This window comes from Corvus brachyrhynchos, unplaced genomic scaffold (genome assembly GCF_000691975.1).
Source record: "Corvus brachyrhynchos isolate BGI_N302 unplaced genomic scaffold, ASM69197v1 scaffold10, whole genome shotgun sequence".
NCBI lineage: Eukaryota > Metazoa > Chordata > Aves > Passeriformes > Corvidae > Corvus > Corvus brachyrhynchos.
Window position 1 is genome coordinate 8,943,641 of NW_008236180.1, and position 15,542 is coordinate 8,959,182.

General features: G+C 44.4%; 1 protein-coding gene across 2 annotated transcripts in view; it reads right to left on the bottom strand.

The window, feature by feature from the left end:
* Window positions 1–5,784: 5,784 nt before the first annotated feature.
* The window catches only part of TSHZ2 (teashirt zinc finger homeobox 2), a 214,603-nt gene continuing 204,845 nt past the window's right edge, over window positions 5,785–15,542 (bottom strand). For both annotated transcript variants that reach the window (XM_017735013.1, XM_017735009.1), the window contains exon 3: window positions 5,785–14,907. In XM_017735013.1, coding sequence (XP_017590502.1) covers window positions 14,906–14,907 — 2 coding nt within the window. In that variant the 3' untranslated portion in view covers window positions 5,785–14,905. The remainder of the gene's footprint in view (window positions 14,908–15,542) is intronic.

Consider the following 15,542-nt stretch of genomic DNA (forward strand, 5'->3'; position numbering starts at 1 on the left):
GGATGAGCATTGCAAAACACTAAATGCTCTGGTTTAAGGCTTCTCCTCCTGCCCCAGGCTCTCCTTCCTCCAAGATCCAAAGGGAAAAGTGTGGTACCCTCCCAGCCCATCGCTCACTGATCAGTTCTGACCTGGGCTGTCTCAGGCAGCCACAGCACTTTTTATCCTCCTCCGTGGGTGTGTATGAAACCAAAGCACCCCAGTCCACTGCGGACCTTTCTGCAGGACGGGAAATCTGGATTTTGGGAATAATATTCCCTCTCCAGAAGTTTTCCCCCTTTGCTTCCCCTGCGTTTCTACCTATTCCCAGCACGCAGAACTTCCTCCTGCAGCCTCCAGGAGCTCACCGGGGTGGTTTTAACACCTCTCAAATGTCCCTGAGCCGCTGGGAGATGGGGAAAGTTCCCTGTGCTGCATCCCGAGAGAATCCCATCGCTCCAGGGGGCACAGGGTGGGCCAGGGGCGGGGAAGGGCTCTGGATGGAGCAGCGTTCCCGGTGCCGGGGCTCTGGATGGAGCAGCATTCCCGGTACCAGGGCTCTGGATGGAGCAGCATTCCCGGTGCAGGGAAGGGCTCTGGATGGAGCAGCATTCCCGGGGCCGGGGCTCTGGATGGAACAGCGTTCCCGGTGCCGGGGCTCTGGATGGAGCAGCATTCCCGGCGCTCCGCATTCCCGGGAGCAGCCCAGCGTTAGGTGGCGGTGTCGGCCAAGCGCGGAGCCGGAGCCGCGGCGCGTCCCAAGGACCAGGGCAGTGTAAATTCCCGAATTAATCCGAAATAACAGAGAAGTAGCCAATAAACACGGAGCAGCCCCCGCAGGCAGACAGGCGGTGACCTGTTCAATAATCGGGAATCGCGGCATCACCGGGAAAAGCTGCAGGGACGGGGAGATGAACCGGAGCAAATCTGTCCATCCACAAATGTTATCTCTGATTTTCCCTCTCTCCCCATCAGTATTTCCTGAAATGCGTTGCCACCGAGCAGATTCAGTGCAGTTTAGCTGCTGGCAGACATTATTTGCGATTGCTGGAGATCTTACAGTGGGTGAAGGGACGTGGTTACAACGTGGGACCCATCGCCACCGACAGAACCTTTGGCACGAGCAAATTCAGGCGAATAAATAATTGTGGGGCACGCTGGCATTTAAAACTCATTTGGCACATATAAAATGTTTTCATTAATCCTCTCTGAAAGTCATGACCTAATTACTGATTTTTTGTCTTGTTGAATAATTACTTGAAGGGAACTTTCCTGTGATTTCATCCCTTCAGTGGAACAAGTGGGAAATAGTGAATGGGCAGAGCCTGAGTTTTCCATGTGAGCCAAGGAAACCACAGGCTGCTTGGTTTACTGATAATTCTGGAAAATAAGGAAATAGCTTGCACTTAAAGCAAAAAAAAAAAATTAAAAAAATCACATTTTGTCATGAAATATTATTTCAGTTTAGGGTAGTTCTGAATTTTTAATATATATATATGTATGCTCTCAAAAGTCTAATTAAACGTTGCTAAATAAAGTAGATCTGAGCAAACCCAATGAAATTTTAATGTCAAAGTTGAGCATAAATAGTTTGGGAAAAGAGAAGATCAGAACTGAGTGAAATGGTAATTAATGCTGAAATGCATTTTCACCAAACTTGAATTTTTTTGCCTTCTGTTTCTTTCCAGCTCACTCCCAGCAAAACTTCCGGAAACTTCCCAGCTTTCCAGAGCAGGCCAGGATATTTCCTACCTCAGGGACGGGTTCCTGCTCTCAGTTGATGGCTCTGGGTTGTCCAGGAAACACTTTTCCAGGCTCAGTTTTTGGGGTTTTTCCACCTTCAGTGGAACACCTGCCCCGTGTTGGTGTTGGGTTCACTCTGTGGGTTCACAGAGGGGCTGAGGATGAGACTTGGCACTTTTTAATTTCACTTTCCTTTAGGTTCCCCCTCAGTGTTGTGTTTGGGGTTGGATTTCTGGTCTCCCTTCAGCTGTTACGTGAGGTTCAAAGGTAATTGAACTCAGCGTTTCTCCTCAAACTGGGTCTTGTTAAATCTGGGCCTGTGGCATTTTGACAGAATCTGTTTTCAGGTTGAAAAATCTCTTTCCTGATAAGATTTTGGGTTGTTTTCCTGTTTGACTCCGAAAGCCTGAGCTGATCATCTTTAAAGCATCAGCACAATTGCTTACAGATGGACTTTTCATATAAAAATGCGATTTCCCCTTTCTCCAACCAGGCATTATTGCTGTTTGCCTGAGCTCAGGGGCTTCTCCTTTTGTTCATTTAACCTCAATATGTTCTGGATGAGTTTATCCAGAGCTGTTGGTATTTTATTAGTTTGGAAAAACAAGCAAACAAAATTCTTGAACATTTGTGACACTGTTCAGCTTTTGACAGTTAAAGGGGAATGTTGAATATACTGGTGCATGAAATGCTTTGGATTTGGTTTTGGTTCTGGATTTTTATTTTTTTAAAAAATTTGTTATTGATTTTTGGCACTGGATTTATAGAGTCCAGTGTCAGGACACCTTAATCCCACCTGAGCTGCCCCACACCACCGACCTGCACACTCAGAAAGCCAAGTCCAGGGAATTTGGTTGTGAATCCTTTAAAAATAGAAATAAGTGATAGTTGGAGAGCAAAAAGGACTTCTTGGTGGAGGGCCAGGACTGGTAACTGAGGAACCGTAGCTGTACTGGCATCATTACAGATTAAAGTTGAGTATTAATGAAAGCTGGCATCCATTTCTGAAAATATAAATGCATTTAAGGTTTATTTCTCTGGGAAATCTGCCTTTTATGTAATTTAATGTTTCCTTGCTGCAGTAACACCTGACATGTCCAGCCCCAGTGGTGCACCCTGCTCTGTCACTGCAGAACATCCAGGGGGCCCAAGGCCTCCAGACAGGCACCACACTTTGTATTTCAGGGCCTCAGGTGTATTTTGTAGGACAGCCAGAGGAGGTGTCAGAGGCCTTAGCTCAGGTTTCCACTCGGACTGGAGAAAGCCCTGCCAAAGTCCTAAATTTTACAAAATTGCAAGGTCTGGACCTTGCTCCGTGAGACTGGTGTGGTCTGGAGTGCTGAGAAAAAATAAAGGCAGGATTTGAAGGGTTTTTGCCCCACGCACAGCTTGGTTAAGAACTGCTTTAGGGCACAGGGTGGGTGTCAAGGTACCGGGGCCGTGGGGACCCCCTGAGAGCTTTTTATGCCCATATGGATGGAATCCCAAAGGAGCACATCCCTTCTCATACTCATTTGTGGTGCCTGGTGTGCTGCTGATCACTAGAACCAGGAGACACGAGCAGACAGGGCCCTTGCTCAGACCTCGTGTGCCTGCAGATGAAATTTGGGATGTTTCTGTTTGGCTGTTTCTCCCTGCTGGGACACACCCCTGGATCTGTGGAAGGAGGGGGACCAGTCCCAGCCCAGAGCTCTGTGTGTGCTGCATCCCAGGAGAATCCTCTTTGTCATCATCCTCAGGACTCAACTCCTTCCCTGAACAAAGATCTGCCCAGTAGCAGGGAGCAATTGGATGCAGCCTGATGTTTGATGCTGAATTTTGGGTTGGTTTTTTGTGATGTTTGTTCCTGCTCTTCCCCTGAGGGCAGCCTGAGGTCTGGAGCCCAGTGAGCAGCTTGGTTTGCTCAGAGCTGCCTCTGAGTGGGGCTGAGGAGCCACTGTGAGCTGGGAACAGATGCTCAGGGGTTTGTGCCGCTAAACATTTGTCTTTCCAGGCATAAATCTTCCTAAGGAACTGCTCTGAGTGGCACAGCCCCTGTGCCAGGTGTGGTGTCCCAGCCTGGCTCAGGAGCACCCAGGAAAGCTCAGCCAGGCCCCAGCTGGAGATGTCCTGGGCCAGTGTCACCCACAGAGGGGACAGGGGCAGGGCCCGGGGCTGGGTGTGCAGGGCCACCAGCTCTGGTGGCACTTCTGTGCTGGGAAATTGCCGAGCAAACGTGGGTCCCACAACCACAGAATCGCTGGCACTGGAAGGATCACTCAGCCCACCTGGAGCAGTGACACAGGAACACATCCAGGTGGGATTGGGACGTCTCCAGAGAGGGAGATCCATGCCCTCCCTGGAGCTGTTCCAGGCCTTTGCCACCCTCACGGAAAGAAGTTCTTCCTCATGTTGAGGTGGAACTTACTGTGCTTAGTTTATGTTCATTGTTCCTTGTCCTGTCCCTGGGTAGCACTGGGAAGAGTTTGGCATCATCCTCTTGGCACTCCTTGGAGAGATTTCTATGGATTGATGGGTTCCCCTCCCTGTTCTCTCCTCCTTCCCATTCTGTGGGTCTCAGGAAGGTGTCACACCATCCTCCCTGTGCCGTGTCCCCAGCCCTGGTCCCAGGCTCTCCTCTCTGCTGTCCCCCTGCAGCCCTTGTGCCCTCCTGGAGCCGATGGTCCCTCCTGAGCGCCCGGCCCCCTCTGCCAGACCAGCCATTTAAATTGTAAAGCACTCAGCAAAGGTAGGCAGAATTAAATTTATTCCTGGATTGTTGAATAATGTAATATTCGTGTTGTACATAAAAGAATCACAAACCACCCAGCCTGATTTTCCTATGAAAACATTTAACTTATATTAAATCAAGACAGTTTTAAGGAGCAGTGAAAAAAATGAAAGAAAAAACAACTGAACCAGCTTTCAAAGTTGCCCTGTAGCCAAAACATCCATCTGAGAAGCCGAAGGGTTGATTTTATTTGTTTGTTTGTTTGTTCTCCTGCTGGAGTGTACCACCAATAATTAAAAAAAAAAACAAAAAAGGGAGAGAAGCGAGTTCAAACCCTTGGAATAAATTAGAGCCATCTCTTCAGGCTGCTGGGGGCTGCCTCCAGCCAGTTTGGTGTCTCCAGGATTTGGGAACGCTGTGCTGAGGGTCAGCCGGGCTCTGGCACAGAGGGGACGTGGATCCCCGGGGATCCCTGTGGACCTCTGTGGATCCCTGGGGATCCACGGGGAATCTCTGATGATCCCTGTGGATCCCAATCCCAGCCCCACAGCCCAGGGGGGACATGGGCAGGGTGAACTCCTCTCCCAGCCCAGAAAATTCCAGCTTTGGGGGGCAGAGATGCATTTGGGGTCAGCGCCTGAGCACGCTGCAGGTGAGCCTCCCTTCAGCCAGGATTAGGCTCCGTCCCAGTAAAACATTCCTGAGCCATTAACGACCCTTCCCAGGGAAGGGGCAGAGGACCCTGGGCTGGAGCTAAGTCAGAGAGGCGAGACAAAGCCCAGGGGAACGGTCTGCAGGGAGCAAACCTGTATTGGCAGACAGCAAGATAAATTGGATGATCTAATAGTCCTTTTCCATCTCGAAGTTTTATGATTCATTTGTTATTTTAGCCATCTATATATATTTTTTATTTTACCCTAGAGGGGTTTCTTGAAATGTGTGCAATATATTCCTTAAAAAAAAAAAAAAATCGCTTAAAAAAAAAAGCAAAGAGGTCGGTGTTGCAGGATCCAAGGCACCGTGGGGTGTGTTCACCAAGGCTGGGATGGGTGTGGCCCCCCCACCCCATAAATAACCCCAGAGCTGGAGCAGGGAGAGGGAAAAATCAGGAGAAACCAATACAGGGTGGTGGTGTTGCTGTTCCCCCCCCTCTTTTTTTTTACTTTAAGTGATTATTATTGAAGGGAAAGGAGACTGCGAGAAATCCTGCATGAGTTTTACTGAAACAGGCACATTCCTGTGGTTTTTTTACTCCCACAGCCTCTCCAGGTCAGTCTTTTTCTTTCTCTGCAGAGAAAGGCAAAAAAAAAAAAAAAAGAACGAAAGACAAGAAAAACCCACACAAAAATCAATCCATCAAATGTCATTACAGATTTATTAAGCCTGATGTAGAAAGACTTTTAACAGTAACATCTTCAGAAAGCATAAAAAGAGCACTTCTGTTCAGTCTTGTGCTTTGAAAATCTAAATATATTTTTATCATATAAATAATTCTTTTCATGTTTTAAGTGCATCTGTTTTTTTTTTCTTTTTTTTTTTTTCCCTTTTCAAATTTCCATTTTACAATTGGCCAAAAAACTGAAGTCTGCATTGACTGAAATGAAGCCATTTGCAAAGCTAATGATGTTGTGAAGCATGTCTGTGGTGAGCCATATCAGCTAGATTTCAGAAAGGTAGTTCAATGAGTGCAGCATTAAAATGAGGGACAGCCTCCAGCAAAATCATAATTGAACACACCCAAGTCCTTAATGTCTGCAGTTGGGTTTCCTGATGCAAATTACGATAACATTTCAGATGTGAGCAGTCGCTTTCCAGTAGCTGCAGTGGAAAAGAGACATTTTATGCCACAAAGGGAAGAATTACCATGTTTAAAAATGTAAATAATATATGTATAGAAACCTTTTTTATGGAAATGAGGCATTCAGGATTATGTGACTAGTTTGGGCTATTTTTTTTTTTCCTTTTTAAACACAACAGATAAAGATGTGTGATCTATTATTCAGGGCTTTAATTACAGTTCTAAAACTGCAGTGATTTTATTAAAAAAAAAAAAAAATCCCTGGGCATAAAAAGTAATGTTTTCTGTGGGAAAGTTGAGGGATTTTTTTTTTATACAATGTATTTACCATGGTGAAAATACAGAACAAAAAAATTACCGTTAATAGATTTCAATGCTACAAAATCATACACAGAAATAGATCTTAAATGCTCTGGAATACAGTCATCTTCCTGTAAATCAGAAAAGGCCTTAGATAAATAGGTTTGACCTGATTTAAATTTAATGAGATACATAGTCCTGATTGTTAATAATTGGTTTGGGGGAACCCAAAACAATAAAAGCAATAATCTCCTCTAGTATAAATTATACGAATTTATTTAGCAATCAACCGAAGAGGGAGGGAAAAAAAAAAAACCATTAACATTATCAATTTGTTTAGTTTAAGTTAGTTATAATAAGCAAATAATTGGAAGCCAAATTGCCAGGCAGGCTTTGGGAAAGAGAGTATTGGGAAGATGCCTGTGTGTGATGAAGCTCTGGGGCCACTAGATGGTATGGTCCTCCCAGCAGAAAGGGCTTTTTCCATGTAAGGACCATTCATAATCATCCAAACCAAGTGAAACATGGTTTTGATTAAAGCAGCCTGTTGGCTCAATAATCTTGGTAATTTTAAAAACATCCTTAATGTGGAAGAAGAACACTGCAATGTCAGAGATGGCCTTGGGGCCCATTATAAACAGCAACAAAATAAATAAGGAGAAGAAATGAGAGGTCATGAAAACAAAATTAAGCTAATGTTTCAAATTTTGACAATTATGAATTGTTCCTCCAAGAAGACATTAAAAAAAATAATTCAGGCACTATTAGATAAAATACAAAGAGAATAATTGTACATGTATGAGTTTCCCATGGGACTAAGCATGCTTTAAAAGCAAAACTTGACTTAGATTTCCCCTCTTCCCCCCGCCCCCCTTTCTAGCCAGCAATTGGGCAGGTCTCATGCAAACACAGACTTGCTTCTCCGAGTTCCTCCAAAAACTCCTCTCTAATTCCTTTATGAGCCATTAAAAGATGATGACCAAGAAAAAAAACCCAAAGAAACAAAAATGACAAAGCGTATCTTCTATGGAAAAGAAAAATAATATCCCCCGTTATGGACCAATTTTTTCTTTTTTTGTAGGAAACCGAAACAAGCAAATATAACAAAATCTGTGTTCATACCATGGCAATAGAGTTAATATATACAAATATGTACAGTATAAAAATGCATCAAAGGCGCAACTTTTCATCCAAACAAGCTGCGGTGCCCGAGGAAGAGCAGCTTGGCCCCCTCCTCTCTAGGTTACAGGCAATATGTTCTATACAGCATGCACTGGTTACAAAATGAGTGCAGGAGCACCGAGACATTCGCCAGGGAAAGTCACCGCGAGGCCCCTCGCGAGGGAGTCCCGTTTGCGTTGTTAATATAAAAAATGGGTTTAATCTTGCCTTTTTGTCATTTGGAATATATACATTTGTTTTTTAAAGAGAAATGAGCTTTTGATTCTTTACTTTCCTTATTGTTTTCGAAACAGAATCCTAACACCACGGGTCACAGATGTAACCTGAAGATGCTGCCAACAACAAACGTGCGACGAACCACCAGCGCCGGGGCAGAGCAAACCCATCCAAATTTACCAGTGTGGCCAACTGTGCTCCATGACTGAAATGGGGGTGGGTCCCTCCTGATTCGTGCTGACATGTTCCAGATAATAAAACCCAAAACAAACACACAGAGGAAAAGACCAACAGAGGATTAAGAAGAGGTGCCTGAGCACAAGACAAAAGGGCGCATTGTACCAGAGACATAGGACAGAGAAGTACCCTGAGCCAAATAAGAACTGTTGAGCTTGTCAGCTTTTGCAACCTGTATTGCACATTCCAGCGTCTGCTGCGGGGTAAAGCCGAGATCCTGCCCTGCACATCCTGCAGGTTCCTGCTGCCAGCAGTGCCCAGCTGCTGCCTCAGCCACGGAGCCGCTGCCTGCTCCTGACGGGATGCACAAACACACACACACGAGTGTGCCCGTGTCTGATGGGAAATGTCTGTGTGCACCTGCACATCCTCCTGGATACACACAGATATGCCATTCTTAAATGTTACCTGGACCAGTTTCTGAGTGAAAATATTGCCCACAGAATTCTCCCACATTTGAGGCAGTTGTGAGGATGTGCGATGCCGTGTGGGGATGGGGAAAGTGTTCCCTGCCATTAACGTAGCTGCATTTTTGCAAGGTATTATTTTCATTTTCTTTGTGAAATACTGGTCTTTTTTCCCCCTGCTATCTGATCTAAGGAGTCTAATGAAAGAATTTGTTGCCTTTACTTAGATCAAAAAAGGAAAGGAAAAAAAAGTTTGCTCAGCTCGATGGTGTGAACTGAAGTGGAGCTGTACGATCCGCCAGGATTAGCGTTTAATCTGTTGTCTCAAACAGGGCTTTTTACAAAGACCTAAGGACATTTCATGAGCTGAGAGGGATGATGAACTGGAAGTTTATTACTCTGCAGTTAAGTCCAGTGGTACAGCAAGTTCACTTTTAAAAATACTCTCCAAAAAAATATTGTGCAGACGTTTTGGTACGAGAAACAAGTGTCGTCTGAAACTTCATCAACTCTTCACATCTCTTCTGGCACAATCAAAGTGAAAAAACCACCTCTAGACTGAAGGATCCTGGGATAAAAGTGCTTGCACTGTTATAAAAGTGGTCCAGCAGAGCAGAAGGAGCTGTACCAGTATAAAGTGCTTTATAGAGGTACAACTGGTGTTACGTCAGGACTTTCACGAGCATAGTCACATCGATATCAAAGTTTTGCAGTCACCTCCCTGACATAACTAAAAACCTTCTGAAGTGCAGGAGATTTAATTTGCCCAGAGCTAGAGACTGAAGTTTGCTGAAGTTGTTTTCAAAACTGCCCAAACGCTTTTGGAATCTGAGGCTGGGACTACGAGGATGGTGTTTGGAGCTGGGTAGACAGAGGGTAAATCTGCTGGATTTGAAAGAGTGGCTCTGGATTTACACTGGAATAAATGCATCTGGAATCTGCCTTCTGTTTTTCAGACATTGGACTGAAATGGAGGGAGGTGGTTGCAGGGAAGGTCAGCAGGGACGTGGCAGAGCACGTGTGGGGTGCAAAGGTGAGTCAGCTTCCAGTACCACTGCAAACCCCTTATTTTTATTATTTTATTCTTCCACTTTCCTTCAGAAGACTAGTGGAGAATAAAAATTCTTAATTTTGTGTGCTTTCCACTGCAGGAAATAATGAAGAAAAAAAGAAAACCCAGGAAGCATTTCCTTCTGGAATAACAGTCCAGTGGCTCACCCAGGGCCATCAACCAACAGGCTGATCTTGAGTTCAGGTGCTGACAAATCAAGACCTCATCAATGAAATGTGAATTGAAATCTGCCTTTAGATGCATGTACTTTATTGTTTTGTTACGTTTAAAAATACTACACTTGCTATGGTCCAACCTGACACAAATGGTCAAAGGTTGGGCTCGACAGTCTTGGAGATCTTTCCCAACCTAAATGATTCTGTGACATAAAAAAGGCTCTGTTTGCACCCACAAATGAGAAACTCAAACTCTTCAGCGCAGTTATGGAAATGTTCTCACTTCTAGGGAAATTCAAGAACCTCTTGCTGACCATTTCCAGCTGAGGACAAGGAAAGTTGTGACCTGTGGGATAAATTGTGATGGGGAGCAGGAAATCCAGGTGAGGAAAACCACGGTGTCACTGACCCTGCTGTGAAACCCAACGAGAAGCTGGTCTGGGGGCTCTTGGGTGGTCAATATCCAGGAATTACAGCTCCACAGCTCCTAACCTCAACTTCCTAGGAGCAGAAATGACACGTCGGGCTGTGCTGGGAGAAGATGGGCACATACCAGTAGCACTTGCTCACAATCTATCAAGGTGGCTCTATCAGTGCTCCTGCTTGGGGACAGATGGCCTTTAAAGCCTGCTGTAATTGCAACATATTGATCTGGAATCTGTGATCAATACTGTCTTTATAGAGAGAATTTTAAATATAAATTGCATCATATATCTGTTGGTGAGGACAAAAGCCCTGTGTGATGGAGATCCCCCTGCGCCGAGCCGAGCGCTCGCTCCAGCCCAGAGTGACCATGGAATATGGAGAGGGGACAGCCCAGCCAGGGCCACCTCTTCAATATCTGCCAAAAATCAGGCTGCCTTCCTCATTCCCTTGTGTTCTTAACAGGTTTGATCCCGAGGTAACACCCACAGCATGACCCTGCGTGTGTGGGATGTGGCTGGAGGGGGCTGTGGGGAGCCAGCACAGAGCCAGTGTCCCCTCGGCAGCTCCCACCCCAAGCTCCAGTATTCTTCTGCTTCCTGGTCACCAAGGGCAGCTCGTTTTCCATGCAAATCCTACACGGGTGCTTCCCAGTGGGAATATCCCCTTCTGGTTTAGGAGCTGAACTGCGGGTATGAAGTAATCAATAAATATGGCACTTCATCAAAACATGATTAAGGAAAGAAAAAGAGGCCAAAAATTAGGGAAACAATCTTTGCCATTTGAATGCATGAGAGTTGACTCAATAGCCTGTACAGCTGGCTTGGAAGGCTTCACCCCCTATCGTGCTAATATATAATTATTGATTTTTAAAATGACTTTTTATATCCTCCCTGATCTCTAAAAAAGCTAGGGAGGTCAGTCTTGTAAATACTTTTACAAGTAGGTAATAAAACCCATGATAACTGGCATTGACAAGTAATTACTGGGCAGGTTTGTTAGCAGATTCTCAAAGATTTTTTTTTAACCCCACAATTATTATTGTACTAATGACAGCCATTTTTAAAGCTAAGTGTCCTTCTCCCTCTCAGCTTAAGTAATAAGAGCCTGGAAAAAACACCTGAGACTGATCCACTGAAATTCTTATATATTAGGCCCCAAAGGGATGCTAATTACATCTCCCTGTTTTAAAATAGAACTTTTTTTTTCAAGTAATATGGCTTATTTTGACATGGATGGTGGTGGGAAGGGAGCTCTGGTTTCTGAATAAATCTTTCAAAGCAGTGTGTAAGGGTAACAATTCTTCCTGCTTTATTTCAGTGCAAGAGCATAAACAGCTTGGATATGTGGTGTATCAATATGCCACTTGTTAATAAGTAAGGACGTGAATCATAAATATTCGGCTGTTTGATCACCAGGCTTTTAATTAATGTTTTGATGATCTCCAATAAGAATAAAAGTCAGAACGATAGATACTGAGTAGCGACGACAGAGAAAAGATGCAATGATTTTCTGTTACCTGATTTATATGACAGAAAAACTATCAACTCATCCAGTTTCATACAGAGAAAAGAGAGGAGAGATGTACATTTTCTTTTTTTATATCATATTGTAAAAAAAAAAAATAAAAATCACTTAATTCAAATGTGTACCTAAAACGTTCCCCGAGGACACTGATGCAGGCAAAATGATCAAGCTTTAGCACCGTGTGATAAAGGTTTGTGGCCAGATTTTTAAACAAAGTAGCTGTTCCCACACAGTGATGCTTCCTGAGCAAAACCTGACCTCCCTCAGGGAGTTTGGCCTTCCCAAAACCTCCCAAAACCTTTGGAGCTCCGGGGTCCCAGGTGGAGCTGTGTGTCCTGTGGTCGCCCTGAGCTCACAGGGCACCAGCAAAGCCTCTTATCTGCCAAAATTGAGCAGCTGGTGCCCCAGATAGCCCCAGCTCTGGGTGCTGTGGGCTGGCCAGGGCTCCAGGCCTCCTTTTTGTGGGAAGAGGCTCCTGAGACCTCCCTGTGTGGGAATTCCTACAGCTTGGCCTTGTCACAGGTGCAAACCCCCGCATGGAGAATCCTATTAAAAGCCAGCCAAAGTCCCGGCTGTGACAGCATCAGGGCTGGGAGCTTCACCTGTCAGATACTGCAAGCAGCCCAATGTTTATTCCCGGCACCCAAAAGCTCAGGGAAAGGAGCTACATGTGCGGTTTCTCCCCAGGGGCGATTTTCCGTGGCGCTCACGGCCTTTGGGTTGGTGCCACGGGCCCCACCTTGTGCAACTTCACCTCATAACTCTGGCCTGGGCTGTGCAATTTAACAGCTTCTGAGGGGCTCGATGCTAATGCATTGATTTTGCTTTAATAGAATTTTGTTGTCAATGGCTGGTGCTCAGCACGGTGCAGGCTTCAATCTTACCCCATCTGAAGGCTCTGCTCGTTTCCAGTTGAGCTCCGTTCATTTCCAGTTGAATAGGTTAAGCAAAGACAGACCTCACTGTTCTCAATTCACTTTATGATCCTCCCATCATAAAAAATAATATCAGCACCTTGCTTTTCATGTCAGAACTACATTTGAGCTGCTATTCCCTATGCCCATGAGTAAATCCCATAAAAGCCGCCCTGTTGTACTGTCGCTATTTTTCCTTGTGGATGATTGATTGATGGATGAGTGCTGACACTTCAATGAAGCTATTTCGACTGCCATCTCAATCCGATGATGTGAGGGGTATATTTTCTGTCCATGCCTCATTACTTCAGAATGACATTCCTGGAACTTCATTTACTTTTTCCCTCCTTCCCTCAAGCGCCATATTTTTTCCCATCTAGGTTATGCATGCCATAAAAAAAGCAATTTGCTATTATATGTGGCATAAGGGCAACACTTTCCCTAGGAGGTAAATAAGAAGGGCCTTTTTTTCTCCTCCATGTTGAGTTTAGGGATCATGTCAAAATTTCCCAAGCAGTGCCAAAACAGGCCCTTCTGCACAGGCCACAGGGAATGCAGGGAACATATTCTGTCTGATTTTGTGACTGCTGCACTTCAATTATATCCTTGAACATCGCAAACAAAACAACAGGAAAAGACACCCCAAAGCCCTTTCTGATTTGAGAAAGAGCCTCTTCTCCACTTGTGCCTCGCATACTTTGAATATTTCATTTGCCAAGGAATAGCGATTTACAACTTGATCCAGACTTATTTTTCCTTGGAGAATAGGGGAAGTTCATTGTTAAATGCAGAGATGGATTTGTCTACTGGAGGTTGCTTTCTCTGAGTGAGAGCAAACAGGGCTGCGCCTGGATTTCCAGGCAGTGCACTAGGAAAAGTGAGACTCGTGACATTGGCATATCCTGGAAGATTCTGGGAGTTGACTTGGGACACGATTTTAATCTGTGTAATACAGTATTCCCGTTAATAATAATGTATAATTAAGACATCCGTTAAAAATCCATAACGTTAATTTAATGGAGAAAATCTAATACAGTTCTATTGGAATTTTTACGTTAAATTAACTTTAACGGGCTTTTAATGGATGTCTTAATTAGATCTCATTATTAACGTGAATATTCCACAAATTAAAATTGGGGCCTCGAAGTTTTAATGAAAAAAGTTACAAGCACAAATTTGAAATAGCCATTTTTGTAGCCCCCTTCTCCCAGGTTGGGGTGGGTTTGAAGGCACGGCCAGCGGTGCTCGCCGGGCCGGACAGAGCTCAGATACCAGATTCTGATCCCATTTTTGGTGGCACAAATCCAAAGTCACTCTGTTGACCACAACAGAGCTTCAGATTTACACTCACCTAACTGAGAAAGGAATTCTACTTTTATTCTTTTATATCTATATATAGATATTTATATAGTGATATTTATATATAGATATATCTATATTTATATAATGTTCAATAATCTAACAATAGTACTTTTGTTTAAAAATCCCTCCATCCCATATGTCTCGTCATAAACCGTAATGCAGATTTAAATATATATATATATCTGAGGAATAAAACAAACTGAAAATAATCCATTTCAAACAAATCTTTGGCAGCAACATGGTTAAGCATAACTATTTGAACAACTTGCACAGAAGATTAACATTGTTCAGAGGTTTTTTGGCTCAGAATCTGTTTTAACTTAATAATTCTTGTACTTACTGTGATGTATTGATCCCTAGTGCAATGACTGGATTGGGCAACCCAGGTGCAACAGTAATAGCTGCACAGAATAGAAACATTTCCTTTAGACAAACTATCCCAAAGGGGTTATAAATAGGAAATGGACATTACCATGAAAAGTAAAGCTTCCAATGTGACTGCATCTTGTGTAGCACACTTGGACATTAAACTATGAAGAATTTTTTTTTTCCTGTCAAGTGTTACAAATTGACGAAATAAGTACATCAATGTTCTCAGTCATTATCTTACTTCAGTGGCACTTTGTTTTAGTGACAGCAAAAAGGGACAGTGGAGACCAGACAGCCCCAGTGCAGTTTATCAATGAAAATCTAATATCGTCCATAAGCAGGGGAGTAGAAATCAATACTTCATTACCAAATTGTTAGTGAGGATGAAGAAGAATAGCAGGAGTTTTTTGGCAGCCTCCTCGGTCCGGGTTGCTGGGAGTTCAATGTCAGGGCCGCGGTGCCGAGCGGGGCCGGCGCGGAGCTGGGCTGGAGAGCTGGACTAAGGCATTCGTCCTGCAAGCACAACAACAACACAGCCACTGTTACACGGTCTGATCACAGCCCACACCATTGACCAGGCACTGTCGGCCACTGAAATGTCTGCAAATGAGCTCTGCTTTATTTTGTGCACCCACAGGCTCACAACAAGCAAGGACACACAAGTGTGGATGGAATCCTGGTTCCACAGCCATGCAGGGATCAGTGGGCAAACTCCAGCTGGTGCTGAGGCTGTGCCTGGTCACTGAGCCCCTTACTCTGCTTTTCCCTCATGTTCCTTAAACTTGGAGTTCCTTCCTACAGCCAGTCAAGAACATGCTCTAAAATCCTCATGGAGAGTTGGACATCTCGGTATCCACACAGTGTTTAATCACCCCACCATTGCCGTGTTATTCCTGCTTGTTGTGGCACCTCCCCAGCATTAAAAGCCATCTTCCAATAGACCTTTTCCATCCTGCAGCTGCTAAAAGTGCTAAGTGACTCAAGTTGTGAAGTTACTGCTACACAGAGACAGAAGGGCCTTGTTTTATTTGATTTCAAGATGTGGGTTTAAAAGTTCAGCCCAAAGTTGAGTTCTGCTTTGCTTATAACCTGGGAGAAAGATACTGAGGAAAGCAGTAGAAAAAAACAACTGGAAAAATAGGGTGAGA